At 50.2% G+C, this 20366-nt stretch overlaps 1 protein-coding gene across 1 annotated transcript; it reads right to left on the bottom strand.

The window, feature by feature from the left end:
- Positions 1–811: 811 nt before the first annotated feature.
- Positions 812–20357, bottom strand: SF3A1 (splicing factor 3a subunit 1). Its single transcript, XM_046639542.1, has 16 exons — positions 20219–20357; positions 17130–17251; positions 13024–13231; positions 11626–11883; positions 9297–9371; positions 8243–8393; positions 7692–7885; positions 6701–6818; positions 6241–6426; positions 5129–5250; positions 4780–5025; positions 4031–4238; positions 3373–3527; positions 2299–2400; positions 2112–2183; positions 812–1333 (listed from the first exon to the last, which is right to left on the bottom strand). Exons 1-16 carry the CDS (start codon positions 20279–20281, stop codon positions 1232–1234), a joined length of 2382 nt encoding a protein of 793 aa, XP_046495498.1. The 5' UTR covers positions 20282–20357; the 3' UTR covers positions 812–1231.
- Between the last annotated feature and the right edge of the window lie 9 nt (positions 20358–20366).

Here is a 20366-nt window from a genome sequence, read left to right on the forward strand (position 1 = left end):
GAGGTTTAAAACCAGGAACGGTTATCAACAGGCTCTCACTTTCCTCCCTCTGAACACCCACAGCAGCGCCTACCTCCCTGTGATAGGACAATTGCAAAAATAACAGCCTGCATCGGGCCCTTACTAGGGAGCAAGGACTGTGACAATGTGTCTCGCACTCAATTTCTTTTCATCTTCTTACTGTGTGACTGTGGGTATGTGACTCACCCTCTCTGTGCCTGTTTACTCAAGTGTAAAACAAAAATACATCAGGATTACATGAGTTAAAATTGATAAAGTGCTTAAAACAACAAGGAGCAAATTGGTTAAGTTTTATAAAGCTCTCAGAACAGTTCCTGGCCTTGGCACAACTGAGTGTTTTTTAAATAAATACATCTTTTAAAAACCTCATCATGTCCCTGTGCTCATTCAGGGTAGGCCACCTGCCCAAGGTCACAGAGGCAATTAGGTGATGGGTGATTCTAGGCCTACAGGAAACTGCTACCCTTGAGTCTCATCTGCCCAATGATCCAGGAACTGCGTCTCATCTGTCCTTGGTCTTCTGTGGTGCTGGCATGTTGAAGGCATCCCGTATTAGTCTGTTAAATACACCGGGCTATCCCTTTGGAGGGTCTGAATGTCTTAAAAGGGTAATAAAATTTTGTCTAAGAAAGATTCATAAAAGACTTGATGGCAGCAAGAATTTAGTTAAAAGTCTCAGAGCAGGGCATTCCTCAGAGCAGAAGAGGAGCCACAAGGCACTGTGCCATGCTCCCAACTACCTTGGGTCTGGACAGGGTGCGGGGGCAAAGGAACAAGTCTATGACACTAATTTCACAAGAAGGATCCAAGAGGTTTATTAGATAGCCCATGGCAAGATACAAAATGATTAATAATGATAACGACCATACCCTATCAGCCAAATGCCACTTGGCACTCTGACACTATCTCGCAGGACATCCCTGGGTTCACATTTCTTAATGGGCTGCCTGAAGAAGTGAGCGCCCTCAAATCAAGACGCAAACACAAACGGATTCCAGAGACCACTGGGGAGAAGCAAGGCTTAGAAGCCCTCTCTGATCAGTATGGGGAGGGAGGAGGGGGAAGGCGACTCCGCAGGACAATTTGAATTTCCAAACTTACTAAGAGGAAATAAATGTTCAACGCAGGGTCTTCTGGGTCTGTGGAAGGGGGCTGGGGACAGGAGAGGCAAAACGGCAGTGGCTGGGACCTGAAAGCAGGTTTCTCTCTTCTATTTCTTCCTCCCGCCTCTCTCCTTGAGGGCCAGGTGGATGACAGCGCCATTGGCCATGTTGTAGTAAGCCAGTGAGTTGGAATCCTTGATGAAGATGCCCTGGAAAGCAGACAGTGTGCCTCAGGGCGGGGTAATCTGGCCTTGAGCACACTGCACAGCCTCACTACTCCCAACATCTGTTCATGTTCTGAACTCAGCAAAGGTGGGGGCGGGCAGGAGGGGTTAGGGGAGGAGGGAATGGCACAGGACAGGACTGAAGGGTCTCTGGTTCCTCCCAGAATGCTTTGCTTTTCCTACTTTCCTACCAAGCCATGTTCTTCCCCTGTGTCAACTCCCCTAGAAGCTGGCCCTGATCAACACCATGGAATTCTGACTCTCAAATCTTTAGAGATCAACTAGTCCAACAGCCTGGTTTTACAGAGCAGGAAACTGAGGACCAGACTGGGGATTTGTCAAAATGCAAAGAAGGAGAACACAGTGGCCGCATGTGACTTGGTGCGCACCAGGCTGAGCTGGACTATCCTCTCTGTGCCCATGCATGAAGCCAGGCTAGCCAAGACCACACTGGCTGGGACGGCTCCACCACCAGGCCAGAAACCCATTAGAGCACTCCCAAGTCTTGTACCCAGGTGTCCACCCTAGTTGTTGAGGCACAGGGTTTTCTGGACTCCACACAAAACTGTACCGTGATCCTGCCAGAGCCTTACCCTGTCAGGTTAACCTGCTCCAGCACTCTTAGCCAGCATTATCACTTCTAGGATGGACTCAGGGCCACACCCAGGTGTCTCCCGACTCCTTTGATTCCACAGGAGATTCAGCTTCTGGGACAACAGAGGCATTGGGCCCCAAGGGGCAGGACCACAGACACCCGACTCACCTCATACTGCAGCTTCTGTTTCCCTGCAGGCATACCAGTGGCTTCGTGAATCTTCACCTTGATGACAGAGACCTGTGGGCCCAAGGAGAGGTCATTCACCCCCTTGCTAAAAGTCAGCTGGAGGAAGCGGCCCCATGATCCCTTGGTTCCTGTGCACCTCACGCCAGTTGGCAGCAGCAACTCATACCTGGTCTGTGAGTGGGAGGGTGAAGACCAGCACCTGTCCGTTCAGCTTCCATTCCGTCTTATCCTGCATGTTGGGCACCTGGACTTTGATGGATACTGGACCCTGCAAAGAGGAGGTGGCCATTATGCATAGGGAGCCCTGAGACCATCAGGAATTAAGCTCTCTTTTTCCTGGGCCAATCTAGACAATGTCACCTGTCCATCTGGGCTCCTGGACTCTGGCCCAATTCTCTACTGATGCCCCTTGTGATGCGGTACAAGTCACTCCCCCTTTCTAAGATTTGGTGTCCCTTCTTTAAAACGATCCCATATCCTGCCTCCTGGTGAGTCTAGAACTGAAGAAGTGACATGAAAATGCTCTGCCAACCCCAAGAAGCAACATAGGCGGAAAGAACATGAACTGCAAGGTCAGAAGACCTGGGTTCCCCATTCAGCTTCCCTGCTAACTAGGTCTCTCGGAGCTTCAACGCCCTGTCTGTAAAGTGGCTGATCACAACTCCTGCATGGGATTATCGCGAGCATTAAACGGAGAAGTGCCCATAAAATGCGCAGCTCTACCCTGGCACCTGAGTAGGTACTCAAGAAATGGGAACTACTACCAGAAAGAACGAAAAGAAAGATCTTGTCAAGTGCATCAGTGAAATGGGGCTAGGACAGTTTCTGCCTCCTCACTGGAGCCTAACAGCTTCCCTAGGCACCAGCAGTGCCAAGGTTCCCATCTCCCCTTAATTCTAGCCCCCAACAGAATCTCCACAACAGGCAGGCATCTTAGCTAAGGCCTGGAGCCGGAGGGAAGGCCACAAAGAAATAAGAACTGCACCCAGGGTTTTCTTCACTGTCCAGGGCCCCTTTTGCACCTGAGTCCTGCTGCCTATGCAGCTGGGTCTTCCTGCTGACCTCTACGACAATAGTTCACACCCACATCTACTGTGTGCCCAGAAGCCTCCCAGGCCTCCAAGGGCTGACTGAGGCCCCAGAAGCCAAAACAATGGGGGGTCAGGGAGTGTGTGACTGCGGCGGGCCTGACCTCCCAGTAGACACTCCAGGCCTCCGGCAGCACTCTGGGATCTAGTACCTTGTTCCTGCGGAGGAACTCCTCTTCGGGCATGAGGCTGTCCTCTGTCTTCAGTTTCTTGGAGGCAGGCTCATCTTCCATGGGAGGTGGGGGGTGGACAGGGGGCATTGGGGCTGGAGCTGGGACAGGTGCCACAGGTGGAGCGGGCACAAAGGCTACAAGGATAGGAATAAACAGCCATGTGAGTGGGGGGAAGGGGCACAGGACTCAGGACTGGTAAGAAGTAAGAGGGGAGAATGCAAAGGTTTCCCATTTCTCCTAAAGGTGTGAAGAGCCACTCCTTCCTGAGTCTGGCAGCCAACATGTTCCCTGGTAGGGGCACTCCTGGGAGGCTGCTCTGATTGAGCAGCAGGTGACTGGACGAGGGGCAAGATTGATGAATGGAGCAGGCGCCAGCCTACAGCAAGCAGGGGCCTCTGCGCCTGTCTGCTGTCTGGGGCCTCGCCCCTCTGGGTGCACACACCTCAGCTCTGCCACATCAGCCTATCTTCCCCAAGAGCCGCGGCTCCCTGCTCCCAGCTCAGGGATCTCTCAAATGGGGAAGCCAAAGCTCTCCTGTAGGCAGGACCCCCAGCTGGAAATACCTACTGCTCTGCTCACAGTGCTTGGCCTGTAGTCCTGACCCAATAGCCTGGAAAGTGATTTGAGAGACACTGACCTGTTGGCACAATCATGGGGGGTGGGCGGGGTGCCATGATAGGAGGGGCCGAGGGAGGCATGGGCACCACGTTGATCCTGGGCGCATGGATGATAGGCGGCATGGGGGCAATCACCGAGCCCGGGGGCAGTCGGACCACTGAAGCCATTGGGGGCCTAGGCATGACGGGTACTGCGGACACAACTGTGGTGCGGACAGGAGGTGGCATCTGTTGGGGAGAAAGGACCCATAGGTCACCGGAAGCCAGGGCTGGCAACTGGCCATTTGCAGCCTTTGAGGATTAGGGATAGCCAGCTCCAACTCAGCCCCCTGGGACTAAGAGACTACAGCTTCACACCAGGCTCTGACGGGAACTTCGCTGAGAGAGGCCCAGAGCGACACTCTTTCCACTTGGGACTTAACCAGCTGCTCGTGGCAGACACTGAGAGAGCCACTAAAGAGGCTGACCTTGACTTAGCCTCCTGGAGACAGGCCAGCTGTCCTCGAAGACTTGTTAAGCCCTGCAGCCCTTCTCTGACCCAAGCGTGCTTCTCCCATTTGCCACTTGCCTCTCTCCTTGTTCCAATCCTCCCACACAGAGGGAAGATCAGGCTAGAGGTTCCCACTTCCAATTAAAGGGTTCTTTCCCTCTCAACTGGACTCACTCAGCACTTGAGCCCTCTATAAGGCAGTTGCCCTTCTCAGCCAAAAGTACCCAACCTCAAGAACCAAGCTCTGAAAGATCAGTCACAAGGTGGCTGCTGGCTTACGGCAGGAGGCCGGGGCACTGAGGTGATGGGTGGGGCCGAGCTGGGGATGTTGGTGGCTGAAGATGGAGGCGGTGGCTGCTGGGGGATTTCATTGGGCTTGCTGGGACCAATCTTCTCTTTGGTATCATCTTCCGGCACCAGGCCCTTGGCCTTGTGGATGGCCTCAATCTGTTCCTGGAGGGTGATATTGGCCTGGGCAGCCTGCTGGGTCCGTGCCATGCTGCCTGAGTGGCCATCCCAGGTCACCTGCAAGGGAAAGCAAAGCCACAGCTTGTCAGGGCTCCTGGAACTGAGCCAAAGTATGGGAGTCTGAGGGCAAGGGAGGCACTAGGATCCATCTGAATAGCACCTTTTCCTCTGGTTTCTGGATCTCCTCCTCGCCGATCTTCTTACCGATGGCTGTTTCCTCCACACCGAAGATGTCGGTACGCCGCTCGGCCAACTGTTTTAAGCTGCTCTCAATATCCAGACCTGGACACAGTCAGAGAATGGAGGCAGGGAACAAAAAGAGAAACTAAACCAGGTGCCCTTCCAACAAGGCAGCAGTTCTCCTGGTGCAGGGTGGAGGCTGGTCCCACGGAATGAGGCTGACTCTGGGTCCCAAGATAGTACTGTCCTCCGAGCCTGGGGAAGGCTGCCCAATCAGCACTAAGTCTGTAAACTAGAGCTTGTCCAACCCCTTGACTTAAGAGAAGCAAGAAGGAAGACAAGCTCACATGAGTGGCAAGTAGCAGTCAGGACTAAAAGCCTGGTTTCCTGCCTCTGGGACAGTTTCCTCCCTATCATGCTGCTTCTTTTTAAAAACATTTTTATTTTATTTTATTTTTTTTGAGGAAGATTAGCCCCGAGCTAACATCTGCCAATCCTCCTCTTTTTGCTGAGGAAGACTGGCCCCAAGCTAACATCCATGCCCATCTTCCTCTACTTTATATGTGGGATGCCTACCACAGTATGGCTTGCCAAGTGGTGCCATGTCTGCACCCTGGATCCGAACCAGCGAACCCCAGGCCGCCAAAGTGGAACGTGCGCACTTAACCACTGTGCAACCAGGCGGGCCCCTCGTGCTGCTTCTCACACAGCAGTCACAGGACCACTGTGTCTCATTTCAAGGTGCTCAGGGTACTCCAGCCATCAGAGCCCTCATTTTAAGACAGCCCCAAAAATGAGTGCCCCTCCCAGGTACAGTCAGATCTTGCTCTCGGATGTCAATGGGCACATGCCATCCATGTCAGGTGCCCGCCCTTGAACGAGTCCTATGGGGAAAGTCGTTCTGGAAAAAGGGGAGTTCTTTTGTAGCATCATAGGCTACGCCTACTCTCAAAAGCTTTTCTTGACCTCAATTGTTGCTTTCTATGTTTGCTTAAAGCAGGCTGACTGTAGTTTAGAGATCCCATTGACCAAAGTGAGCCAGGGCTGAGTCAGAGAAGGGGTGTGGACTGGGTGGGGGAACTCCCACCTCACCTGGTGCGTACACCTCATCGTCGCTCTGTTTCTCACGGATGGAGCGATCACGCTGCTCCAGCCAGCGTGGGTCGAGAAGCCCGATGCGCATGTGTTCCTGCATTTTGCTGGCAGGGATCTTCTCTCCCGTGATGGGGGACACGAGATACTCATCTGGAGCAGGGGCTGGAGGCAGGGGCTTGGAAGCTAAAAGGAAACAAAGATGCTTGAGTGAAAACTAGGTGGTAGCCTGGGTTAAGAGAATTTTGTTACACTGGTGCATGATTCATTCGAGACATCCACTCAGTGCCATGCAATACCTGGCACTGTGCTAGGCGCCAGGGCACCAGACATTACTAAGCCTATTCCCCACGGTGAGGCCTGTGACAGAGGCTATCAACGCCTTTATGACAAGCCCTCTTGAGCCCTCTGAGAAACGAACAGTTCTGAGGAACCATGAGGGCCGGAAAGCAGGCCTTACCTTTGGGGTCATAGTCCTTCCGGACAATGACCTGGTCTGGAGTTGGGGGCAGAGGCGGCGGCATGGGTGTCTCTGGGGGTGGGGGCACTTTCTGCCCTTCTTCTTCATCATCTGAACCCTGAAAAGCAAAGCAACGGCAAGACTCAGAGAGGGGCTGAGAAACCACCTCTCTACAGCTGAGCCCTGGCGGCCCTCAGGGTGGCAAGGAGCCTAGGCCCCTGCCAGCCAGCATCCATGTGCTAAGCCTCCCAGGGCAGCTGAGGCCAGCCGGCAGCCGGCCAAGCTGCTTCCTCACAGCATGAATGGGAGTGCTAGGGGCTGTGGTGCTAACACTCCGCCCAGGCATTTCCAGCAGCTGGCACCAGGCAGTCCCAGGAGGCCAAGGGCACTTAACACACTGGGGAGGGGTGTGGAGGGCACGTCTGAGCTCAATGGTAGCCGCTCATGGAGCAATGCTGGGAGGGAGAGAAAAAGTCAATTCCCACAGACACAGGGGCCTTTCTTCTCAGGCTGCACACAAATTCTTTCCAAGGGGAGGAGAGCAGCTTGGCTCCAGAGTCTCTATGCTGCTTGGAGGGCCTGGCTTGAAGGGGGTAGATGTGGCCAAAAGGAAGCACAGGCTACACTTAGAAAAGCTCTGGGAACTGCTGACCATTTGGGCCTAAGCTCAAACCCATCTAAGCATGTGGTGTAGAGGGTTCCCTAACTGAGAGCTGGCGTGGGGGCAGTGGGGAGCAGGGCCTCTGGGCAAAGGGGGAAGGTCACAGAATAGGGTCAGCACAGCTTTCAGATCCTTGCTTATGAATGAATCTTTGTTGCCTGAGCTGGAAAGAGGCTCTGTGCTGCCTGGGCTTGCCAAGATGCCTTATTCAGGACCCACACCTCCTCTTGAGGTTCACAAGGCAACTGGATCTCTGACTCTGGTGGAGAGCACTCTCCCTCCTTGGGCTCCAGGGGAAAAGGCCTCCCACAGGCAAGCCTAGGAGTATACCTCATCCATGTCTTGCACTTGGGTGTCCTGGTCCAGCTGGGAAGGCGGCTCCTCTGCCTTCTCCTGTTTCTCGTCCTCCTCATCAGACTCAACCTCCATCTCGACCTCCTCACTCTCCCCAAACTTCTCATAGCGCTCTTGAATGAGGATTCGGGCCCCCAGCTCCTCCGGGGTGGTCGGGGGAGGGAAGTTCCCTGGCAGAGGGTAAGCCAGAATCAAAGGGAGGCCTCTACAGACATTGCTTGTCAAGGGCCCATCCATCTGTCCTCTCCACACTGTGAGCTCTCTCCAATGGTGGGGCGCTCTGATTTCTCTCCTATCTCCAGAGGCCCATCCACAATCTGGCACAGTAAGTATTCGTTGAATTGAATTTAATTGGGGCAATGTGGTAGAACTGAAGTCTTCTGGGAGCATAGATGAAACAGACACTGATAAAGGCCTCTAAAAGATTCTGCTGCTCTGTGGGAATAGGTGTACAAGATCTCCTGGGATGGCTTCAAGCTCCCAGCTCCCCGTCTGGAGTCATAGACCTACCTTCCTCACAGACCTACCTTGCTCATTGGGTTGAAAGTCCACTGTTTCCACCACCACAAAATCATGCCAGTCGATCTGTGCATAGGCCACCCGCTCCTTCTCCTTCTCTTCCTCTTCCTTTTTCCTCTCGCGCTCCTGGAACTTGGCCCATTCCACTCGGTAACACACCTGGAGGGATGGGAACGAGCATGGTGCTAAGTTGAATCAGGGTCTGCTCCCGACCAGGCTGTCAGCTCCAGGGCCTTCACCAAAGCCAGCATCTCCCTCAGAATAGGAGGCTGCTCTGCCCACAAGGGGAACTTCCTGGAGTAAAGTACGGTATTTGCATCTGGTTTTAGCCAGGCCAAGTGTGGACAGGATGAAATTTCTAAACGCCATAGAAACTTTCTGTCTGGGCCCCAAAGGCAGCCATTTGCTATAAACTCAGAGTTTTCTGCTTGAGTTAGCGAGGGGTTCTGTGCTCAAAGAGAAGCAAACTCCCTCCCAGGAAGTGTGCGTGACAACCCAGTGCCCACAAGAGAAGCAGCAGTCTGCGAGCCTGAGAACCAAAAGCCCTTCATGCAGCCACCCAAAACAGCCAGCACCAATACGCCTTCTCTAGACTCCGAAAACCTGGGGCTTTGAAAGGTGTCTGTCACCAGGGGCTGGCCCCGTGGCCGAGTGGTTAAGTTCGCGCGCTCCGCTGCAGGCGGCCCAGTGTTTCGTCGGTTCGAATCCTGGGCGCGGACATGGCACTGCTCGTCAGACCACGCTGAGGCAGCGTCCCACATGCCACAACTAGAGGAACCCACAACGAAGAATACACAACTATGTACTGGGGGGCTTTGGGGAGAAAAAGGAAAAAATAAAATCTTTAAAAAAAAAAAAAAAAAAAGAAAGGTGTCTGTCACCAGAGAAACTGTTCAGGAGTTGGGTTTCTTTGGCCTTTGTAGCCCCAAGGCCTTTCTTCCCACTACTCCTGTGCTTGGAAGATAACAATGTACTGCCTCGGAGACTATTTCCAAACACAAACCAGAACGCACACAATATAACTTGTAGTATCAGTAACTGGTTATAAGAAATTCAGTTTACCTGGTCCAAAACTTCTCGGGGGTTCTCGGCCTCTTTCTTGAGCTTTGTGAATAAGCCTTTAGGAGGAATCAAGATCTGAAACACAGAAGAGTTAAAGCAACTATCAGTGTAGCACACCACAGGACAAAGACGAGGCCTCCCTGGGCCTGTGGAATGACACAGGAGAAGGGAGAGCATAGGATTCTGGGTCCTAAGCCCAGCTCCACTTGGCTGTGTGACTTCAGGAAAGTCACTTAACCTCTTTAACTTGGTTTCCTTCTACAAAATGGTGACACCACCACTTAAAGTTGGCACCATCAACTTAAAAGGGGCTGCAAGGATTAGGAGGAAAATATGCAAAACCACTGGCAGATCACCCAGCACACTGTCCGCACATGATGGTTGCTTCCAGGGGATCTACTCTAGCCTTTTGCACACACTAGTAGGCCTCCCCTGACGATCTTACTTAAGACTGCAGCCCACGGGCCCCATCTCCCTAGATTTCCATCTCCTGCCTTGTCTTTCTCCATAGTATTTATCGCCATCTGACATGCACTGACATTGCACTTGCTTGTCACCCCCTCACTAGACCAGAAACTCCACAAAGACAGGAATCTGTCTTCTGTTCACTATTACATCTGCAGCACCTGAATAGTGCCTGACACTCCATGTGTATTTGCTGAGAGACTGAATGCCAGCTTTGTTCAAAAGAGCCAGTCATTCCAACAGCCCCAACAGTATCTACTGTCACTGATGAAGTGGTTCAGCCCCAGCCACCCTCCCTACACCTCTAGCCCAGGAACTGCCCTGCTCCTAGAGTCTCCCACGGCCAGAGACAGACACCAGCGCCCTCAGGTTTGAGGACTAAATGTCAATACCCAAGTTCTGAGAGATAAAAAAGAGGAAAGTGACAGAACAAAAAGGGATCTGGGGACCTTTAACCCTAAAGCAGTCCACTGGGGGAAACTAACCCAGGGCTCGCTTAAAACTGATACTGTGTAGTTACAGGAACCCTTTGACCTTGGGCCTTCAATGATTGTTATTTTAGCTACTCTACTAGCTTCTGGATTTGGTCATTTTCTAAACACACACATTTTTACAATTCCTTCTAGTTATATACTTAGAGTAAATGAAGTTAGAGGAAATCATTACCAGTCCTTTCAAGTCAGATCTTTTCTCACATATTGTTTCTAGATAAGAAAAACAGACGTGCAGACCATGCCACTAAAAAAAGGAAAACAACCTCTACTACGTGTGTAGCAACTTGCCACAGGCAAATCTGTACCAGTGTACCTTGCCACAAATTAACGATTTGATTATTTTAAAGTCACCTGTTGCTTAATGAGAATACCTTCTGAGAAAAGCGTAGTTAGGTGATTTCGTCATTGTGGGAACATCACAGAGTGCACTTACACGAACCTAAACAGAATAGCTTACTACACACCTAGGCTCTATGGTACTAATCAGACCGGACCACCATCGGATATGTGGGCTGCATCCTTACGCAGCACACAACTGTCCCAGTACTGACTGTCCAGACTCTTGATTGCAACAATGCAGCATGATAATTAAGATCTCAGGGTCGGAAATAAAAAAGCCAGAGCTCAAGTCCCACCTCTGCGAATGCCTAGCTGTGTGACCCTAGCCATGTTAACTTGTCTGTGTCAGTTTCCTCTTGTATAAAATGAGTATAGTAACAGTGACTACCGCACAGGTTATTAGGGATTAAATGAGAAGATGCTACATATGTGAGTAGTTAATAAATAGTGGCTGTATTTACTGTTTCCCAATGCCTATTTAAATGACATTCCTAATTTAAAGTAGTTTTTAGGGTGAAAACAACATAGATGTTAGAGTCAAACATTGGTTTAAATCTAAGCACAGCTACTTACGAGCTGAGAGACCATGAGTAAGTGACTTCATCTCTCTGAGACTGTTTCTGCTTTTGAAAAAGGGGGAAATTCACTTACCTCATGGGTTTGAGGATTAAATTAGGTAGTAAGAGGCAATTATTAAGGACTTGCTTCTTCTCAGGCCCTGTTCTACACAACTGAAAATGTGGGTGTACTTAAAAGCAGCTAGCACCACTTGGCCTTGTCACATAGTAGGCCCTCACCTCACAGTAGTATCAACCACGTGTTTCATCTCTCATTAGAAATGGCAGTCTATGTTGTATTTAAAAGAAAAAACTGAATAGAAATCAAGATTTTACACTGAACTGGAATTTTTAACATCTCCCTGGAGGCCCACAGAAGGAGGAGTGTCCTTCCAGACAGTGAGTGGATGGAGTGCTTCTGGTAAGATGCCTCCCTTCCCTGGGCGCAGCACCCTGGCCCCTCTGCCCAGGCACCTTGGTATACTGTTCCACCAGCTTCGTGAAGTAGTTGAAGAGGCTGTGTTGTGGCCGGAGGAAGTCAAACTGGTAGTTGCGCTGCTCTTTCTGCATCAGCTGGGTCAGAAACTGGCGCCCGTTCCTAGCCACAAACTGAGCCGTCAGCTTCACCACATCCAGGTCAAAGGCTGAGATGGAAGGGGGGTCTGCGATGAACTCAAACTCGGGAGGGGGCTCTTTGGGCACGATGGTCTCTTGGATCACCTGCGCTTGCACCTAAGATGCAGAAGGAGTGTGAGGCAAGAGGCACAGAGGGGGAAAGGCTCCAGAGAAAGGGCGGGAACGCACCCCTGGGAAGATGGTGCAGACCCCTATGCTTCTGTTAATCACATGTACACCACTGGCACACGGTATAAGAGAATACTAACTCAAAAGAGCACCAATTTCTTGGCCGCCTGTGGCCTCAACTCCTTGAATGACTTCAAGTGACACCTGTGCCCCTCTGTATCTCTGCTGCTTCCCTGAAATCAAGGGCTAAAACTGGGTGACAGAAACGCCGATGGGAACACAGCTTATTAAACTCCACCCCAGGGGACGGAGGATGTGGTAAGCCCATGTGTGCAGAGGACTCCACCAGACAGGACTTCCACGTTTGTTACCTCACTTGGCCTCCACACAAACCCAGAGACGGACAGAACAGGTACTGTGAATCCTTTTTACAGATGAGGAAACTGAGGTAGCCTGAGGCCCTAGGAGTAGTAAACTGCAATGCAGGGTCTCAGAACCTACTTCAACCCTTACTTTCCACTGTTAAACAAGGGGAAGCCTTTGCCACCATGGTTGAGGAGTGAAACAAAGAAAAGGGACCAGTCCAAGTCTACGAAGGAGGCAAATGTGCCAGCTCTTCCTGTCGTCACTGACAACCCTAATTGTCCCTAGTGCTGAGTATTCGGGGAGGCCAGATGGAGGGGCCCTGGGAAGGTGAGACAGAAAGGAGACATGGCACAAGAAGGCCCACAAGCAACATCACAGCACTGCTCTTACACCATAGTCAAGGCAAAGAGTAGGTGCAGAGAACACGGACTTGAGTTCTGACTCTGTGGCCTTGGGTAAACCACACTTCCTGAGCCTCAGACTCCTCATCTGTAAAATGGTCACTCTGTTGGCCTCCTCAAGGTGCCAATGAGACAAGGCCCCTAAAAGACTGAGCACAGAGCTCGGCAAGCAGTGCTTGGGAGAGGCCAGCTGTCAGCAGTACTTTGTTGTCCGAGCCTCAGTGTGTGCCTACGTAAGACAGGGATAAAACCCTCATGTCTCTCCCTGGGGGCTGTGAGGTCTGAACAGCAGAGTTCATTATCCTCCCTGCCCTGGCCTCCCTCTCAGCCCTGGGGAAGTGGGGCAGGGGCTGGCTCCAACCTTCTGGGGCAGCTGCTGCTGGGTGGCTTGCTGCTGCTGCTGCATAACCTTGGGGATGGCGGCCGAGGGCTCCTGAGCCTTCCCTTCCTTGAACTCGCTGACCTTGTGACGGTAATAGGCATGGTAAGGGTCATTGGGGTTCAAGAAGTTGAACTTGGGGTTGTTGATCTCATTCTGTCGTATTCTAGCTTCAAATTCAGGTCCATTTCTAGAAGGAGAGAAATAGAGAAGAATTAACACCATAACCCTTGCAACTGCTTAGACTCAGAACGCTGCAAATTCGAGCCCCCTTCTTGCCACCACCCGTCACTCAAACTACTCCATCCCTTAGCGTAGCAGAGGTCCTCCTGAGACTGCTGGCGTCAGCAGCAGTGCCGTCTGCCTCCTTCGGTCTGGCCCAGGCCTCCTCTACCACAGGGTCTTTCAGACCCCCGTCATTCCTGCAGCTCCTCTGCCAGTTTTGCCATTTCCAAAACCATCTGGACTACTGCTTTTTTCTTTTAATAAAATGTATTTAAAGAATGTACTTAAAAAGAAAGGCATATACTACACCACTTCAAATAAAAATCAGTATGGCTTTACTAACAAAAGGCAGTCACAAAATTATAATATAATGAAAACAAAGTAATATTGTTAAAGGTTACCTCAGTTTGCTGAGACTGAAGCCAGCTTAGTTAAAAAGGGGGGTGACAGAGCACTGGAGAGGTGTTAAAGATACTCTACCACCAAACTGACACTCTGTCCTTTGATTAACAAGAAGGATTTAAAAAAACATGAAACCGTAGAAATTTGATTTAATGCCTTGTCCAAATACTGCCTAAAATCACCTCATGTCCCACTGGGTGAGGCCCACACAGGAAACACTGCTCTCCAAGGACCCGGATCCGTGCTGCTGTGTAAGGCACATTCAGACGACAGGGGAGTGGTAAGAGGGACAGGGAGTCTCTCATCTCTCTCTGTACTGGGGACAGTTTCCCACACAGACCTCGTGTCCCATGTTTGCGTGCCTTTAAGCATAATGAAAAACCATCCCTGTCGTGATGTTTAGGGAACCCTGATTTTTTAAAGAGTCCCAATGGTAATATTTCAAGGTATCATACATGTACAACACCTGCATCAGGCAGAAAGTACACTAACCTTAAAGACACAAGACACTAACCTTAAAGACATGGTCAAGTTTTGGGTTTACTACTGACTCACCAAGTTACCGATTTCTCTTTGACTTAATCTCCCATGTATAAAATGTGACTACCACAACCTTCTCTCTCTACTTTGAAGTACTGAGAAGATCGACCTGGTTAAGGAGATGCCAAAGTCTTTTTGAACCATACAGTGGCCCACAAATGCAAGGGCTGTCACTCCTACAAAGGCTAGAAGGGGCTGTTCCATAAACATCAGAGATGATCTGGGTCTTAGGAGACGCGTGTGGGGCTTCTATTGCTCGTCCAGCCAGAGCCCAGCACTCAGAGATGCCCCAAACACACCAAGGGACAGCTCTAGGGCCTGGTGGCAGCCAGGTCTCTCCACTCTCTTCAGACTTTCACAGCTTGGCCCTGTCAGTTGAAGAGAGAGCAGGAAACAGAGTGTGGGCAATGCTGTGCCCCAGATTAGCCACCACAGCAACCTGTGCCACAGCAGTGGTCATCAACACCCAGGCTAGCTCCTCCACAAGTTCTGGTCACACTCTATAGCGTGACTAACACCATGAGGTCTCAATTTGACGGGGCATTAGCCCAACTGAAAGCTCATGCTTGGAGAAAACCATTCTTCCCCCTCCTTAAATAATGCAAACCACACACGAGGAGGGTGACTGTACACTGGAACGCTGTGAAACTGGGCCACCATACCCAGCAACGCCCAGCACAGACAAAGGGCTGCTAGCAAAGAGGGCTCTGGTGGTCTCCTCTAGCGCTGCCTCCTAAGCCATAACCTCACCACATCTGGGAACAATCTGAAAGACGAAACAACGAGAAGGCAGGCACGCGCATTCCAAACTATTCTGTTGCTTTAAATTAGCTTAAGGTTAATTTTAGAATTATATTCTCCAACATAAGGAACAGATTTCAGCAGAAAAAGACATGATTCTGGCTCAACCCAGCTGGTAGGACTTTTTAAGGGTAATTTCCACTTCAGTTTCTTGAGAGGAAAACGCAGGGAAGGGAAGACCAAACCTACAAAAAACTCCTTTTGAAGACCACACTTGGTTGGTGATGTTTACTGCATGCTCTGTCAGGACGTGCGTGAACACAGGGGAGGGAAGCAGAGGGTCCTGCACGCTGCCTTTAGCCCAGAGGGAGATGCTGGGCTGTCCCCTCACTGCAATTTAACAAAAGCAGGTCCACAGATTTGAGAGATGCCTACAAGGCAATCACTGCAGACAAAAATAAATCTAGAGATGTGGATGTACAGATTTATTTTTAAGGGAACTTGGATACTCATTTCTGTGGCAGCAGAGGCAGGCACAAAATTACTGGAAAGCTACATGGCAAAATATTTAAGAAATCTTTAAAAACGCTCTTTCAGCCAGTAACGTGCCACACAGAACTTTCTTATAAGGAAACAATCTAAGAGAGAAAGAAAATGCTCAGACTTCACCACAGCTTCATTTGCCAAATTGAAACGTTGGAAGCAAGCTTGAAGGAAATATTGAGGGGACAGCCAAGTCAAGGAAAGCGTGTCACCTTGACATGGTGCAACCTCTCCAGAGGACTGTGCAGCATCAGGAGACCACAGAACAAAACAGGAAAATGCTTACAACACAATGTGAAAGGGAAAAGCAGGATGTGAAAGTATCTTTGCTAGTTTTACAAGGATCTAAAAAAGGATGCCAAGGGCCAGAAGGAAACAGGAAAAAGTGAAAACGGCTGGTAGAAACTATTGTGATAGTGCGATCATGCTGATTTTTTCCTCCAACACCCTTTTCCTATTTATTTTGCTTTTAAAAATAGGGGAAATGGGGAAGTATAAGTGTTGCTATGAAACATTAAGCTTATATCATAAACACAACACCTGCTGCCCTAAAGCTGGCATCATCTGATAACGTTTAATCAAGCACAGAACAGTTTTAACCCAATACCCAGGTTAATCAAAGCCTCTGAAACATGATGAGATGAATCTGTGTGGATCATGACACAGTGAAAGACATCAACCAGAGTAACCTCTTCCTGTGTTTCATTTTATTAGGAGGTTGTGAAAGGAAGGCACCTTCTATTAAATGATTTATTGTGATGGGGATGCCAGTTTGGGGTCAAGGCACAGTCCCTGGAGAGCATATGCCCTGACTGCGAGCAGCAGTCTGCTCAGGGCCAGCTATTGCTTCCATGCAAGAAGCTGTCCACTTTGTAAAGAGAAGCCAGAAATCCAGACTGACTGTGCAATCTCCTTATTATTAAACATTTTAAACAGTGGCAATTAATTCAAGTTTAAAAAAATATTGTCAAGGACAAACAAAACATCTACAGACTGGATGTGCCCCGCTGGCTGCCAAAGGAATACTTTACCCTAAACTAGGAGATACGTTGACCTCTGGAGTCAAGCGTCATCAAGAAGATTCCATCTGGGGAAGTGTGTGTCTAACTATGATGGGGAGACGAGAGGAACTCGGACTGATTTCCCTGCCATCTGAGAAGACAGCAAACGCTGCATGATGTACCTGCACTGAATTCCGTCCCGTGCCCTCACTCCTGCCTCATAGCAACTCTGACGCAGTATTTTATTCCATTTTGCAGATGGGTCATTTGAGGTTCTGAGGAATGTAGTCCTTGAACAATGAGAATGATCAACTCCCGTTTTTGTTGTCCTTGGGCCAGCAGCCCAGACACAAACACACAGATTATCTGCGACAAAGCAGCTTTCCAGGCATCCCCTCAGGTCCCTTGTGGAAGCACAGCTTCCTAAGTGACTCTGGGGCTGGGTGTGACTTGAACTCTGCGTTGCCATGCTATGCTGGAGAAGCCAGTCCTGCCCGTTGCCTTCCTTACCACCATGCCGTGGTTTTAAATGAGCTAATGGGCCTAAGCCGACAACACCCCCTCTAAAAACCCAAGTGTGGAGCTTTTGGTGCTAAAGTCCGCCGTGACCCACATGAGCAGAGGTCGCTATCTTACCTGGCCACAAAGCTGGCAGTCTTGTCAACGATATTCCTGACCTCTGGAGGAGGGTAAATAATTCCCACGACTGGCTTGGAAGGGGTAGAATCCTCCTTTGAAGATGGTTCTTCTTCTATGGGCTGTGAAGAGAGGAAAAGGAAATAAGGTCTTGAAGTACCTGGTTTGGAAGTGACCCCACGTTAAACTCCTCTAGGGGTATCACTGAGAATACCGACTCTCTCCCACGGACTTCCGGAACAGTGGTTCTCTTAGCTGCATTGTGCTTGCATGGGACTCTCCTGGGGAAACAGCAAAAAGAGCACCCTCTCTGGCTCCCCTAAGCCAGACCGGCTCAGTGACACTGGGAATCTGCATTTTTACCAGTGCCCAGGTGATTCAGATGTGGAGGGGATCTGACCACATCCTGAGAAACCATGTTCCAGGATCCAGAAGGCCAGGTCTGTATGCCCGTACCCCAGGATGTGCCTAGCACAGGATACTTAACAATTGTTTGCTAAATAAAGAAACGGGAAACTCCTTACTGGCAGCTCCTTCTGCCTTGAACATCCTTTCCTTCTGCATCCCTTCCATAGTCCGAACCACACTCAACACTCAAATGGTGTGTGAAACTCCAATGGAATTCTCAACATTAACTGTCCCATAAGTTTCAATACTTTCCTCACCAGTTTCTTCTCCATACTAAACAAAGGGTCAAGCCTCTCATCTTAGAAAAATAAAGTTTCTCCCCTGCCCTCATGTTCTTTTCTGCTGCTGCCTTCTCCCTCTCCCCTTGTGCCCCCAACCCCGGAACTAAACACTCTGAGCTACCATTCCCACTTCCTCACTTCCCATTTGGTCCCCATCCATTTCAAGTGCTCTTGCCAAGTCAGAAACTGCCCACAGCCAACTACACTGGTGATCTGGCCATATGATCAGTGACCACTCCTTCACAAAATTCTCCAGTCCTCAACTCCCACACCCTATTCTCACCTGCCTTTCCTTCTTGCTCACCAAACCATCCAAGTTTCCCGCCTGGCTCCCATTTAACTTCCGGCCCTATAATGTCGGGCATCCTCAAAATTCTGTTCTTAGTTCTCTTCACAGCATTCACACTGTCCTCAGTCAGGCCCTCATAGCCACATCCTCCATTTCCCCTATCACCTTTAGGCTGAACAATCCCATCCAAACTGATGTCCCAGATCACTCTTACGTGCCAGGGCTTTATCCAGCCAGATCCAGTTGAATCCTGGGCACTGCTATCTCTAACCTCTTCCCTTATCAATGGCCAACCACGTACCTCGACATCCAGGCCAGAAATTTAGGCCTCCTCTCCCTTCCTCAGCCTCTACATTCAGTGATAACAGTATCTATCAAGCAGAGTAGGTAGCATATGCTTTCCTAAGCCCCTTAAATATGTTAACTCTTATAATCCTCATGAGAGCCCCATTTTTACAAACAATAAAACTGAAGAATGGAGAACTTAAATACCCTCAACGATGGAACTGGATTTCCAACATACCACTTCGGCTGCAGAGCCTGTACGATCAGCCATTTTGTGAAACGAACCTGCCCAGACCCTCTGCCTCATCACCCATCTTCAGTACTTTTTGAATGAAGTGACTAATCCTCTGTCCTCCTAGCAATTCTCCACATCGCTGCCTGTTTCTGAAAAACAAATATGCCACTATCCAGCTTAATATCCTTTTCTCCCCATTGTCTACTGGTAAAAGTTCAAATCCTCAGAATCCCATCTCCTGCCAGCAGTTACCCAACGCTGTGCTTTAACCACACTTGTTTATTTACCTCGACCAGAGGCACCATCTGATTCCTATCTTGGTATCTTTGCACTTATTATCTGGTATTACTTTGTTTATCTTTCCCCAGTGACTGGGGAAATGCCAGGACACACAGGCACTAACATATTTGTGGAAAGTGCACAGACCTTTTGGGTCTCCTTCCCGGCTGTATTCTGAACCCAAAGCAGTGGCTAGCACACAATGTGCTCAACAAATGTTTGAGGAATGATTAAAGAATGCTATTTCCCTTCCCCAACCACCTACCTGGTGAACTCCTGTTCATCCTTCTAAAAGCAATTTATCTCACTCCTGTGAACTTCACCTACCTTAATCTCCCCTCTACCCGATCAAAGCAATGTCGATTAGTCGATTAGATCACTGTCTTCTTTGTACCCGGCACTTCCACTATAGGGCCAATCACACCATACTGCAATCGTTTACTTATTTATTTTTTGGTGAGGAAGATTGCCCCTGAGCTAACATCTGTGCCAATCTTCCTCTATTTTGCATGCGGGACGCTTCTGCAGCATGGCTTGATGAGGGGTGTGTAGGTCTGCAACTGTGATCCGAACCTTCCACCCCCCACCTGTGGACTCAGAACACAAGAACTTAACTACACCACCCAGCCGACCCCACACTGCAATGATTTATGTACATCTTTTCCTATCAGCTGCTTGAGATATCTTTAAGGGCTGGCTGGAACTGTATCATTTACACTGATGGGGCAATAAACATTTGCTGAGTATTCCCGAATATCTGTCTCCCCAGTAGCCGGTGAGCTCCCTAAGGCAGAAACTCTGCCTCACTCGTTCTGGTAACGTCAGAGGGTGGCACCGTGTCTGGCTTAGAGTAAGCACCGAGTAGATGCTGAGAATTAACATTATAAGATGTACCCTGCTGGGTGGGAAATTAGGGTAAAGGCTGGGGGGCCTGGGGGTTCAAATGCCACAGAAGACAGGTGGATGGGCTGGATCAGTGCTTCTCAAACTTTACTGAGTCACCTCGGGACCTTGTTAAAATGCAGATTCCTATTTAGAAGGTCTGGCCTGGAGACTCCGCAATTCTATTAAACTCCCCGGTGCTGCTGATGCTGCTGGTCCGCGGACCACACTTTGAGAACCACTGTTCTTGCCAACCCGTTGCGCGACCAGAAGGCAGCGCAGCGCAGCAACCGCGCTGCCTCCTGGGACTTGCAGTCCCTCTACGCCCTCCTAAGCGGCCAGTTCTTCCTGCAAAACGGAGCGCCCGCGCCAGAGGGGAGGGCCCAGGCCTAGGCTCGGGCTGCCGGTAGAGGTGCGGGGGACGCGGTACCTGTTTGGGCTCGGTGGCCACGGGCGGCGGCGGGGGCACCGCCTGCACGGGTCCGGCCGGCATGACTGCGACGCTCAGGGCAGCCAGTCCGCCTCAGTGTAGGTGAGCCTTGCTGCGTCGAAAGAGTTTTCTCGCACCGACAGTACGA

This window comes from Equus quagga, chromosome 15 (genome assembly GCF_021613505.1).
Source record: "Equus quagga isolate Etosha38 chromosome 15, UCLA_HA_Equagga_1.0, whole genome shotgun sequence".
Lineage (NCBI taxonomy): Eukaryota > Metazoa > Chordata > Mammalia > Perissodactyla > Equidae > Equus > Equus quagga.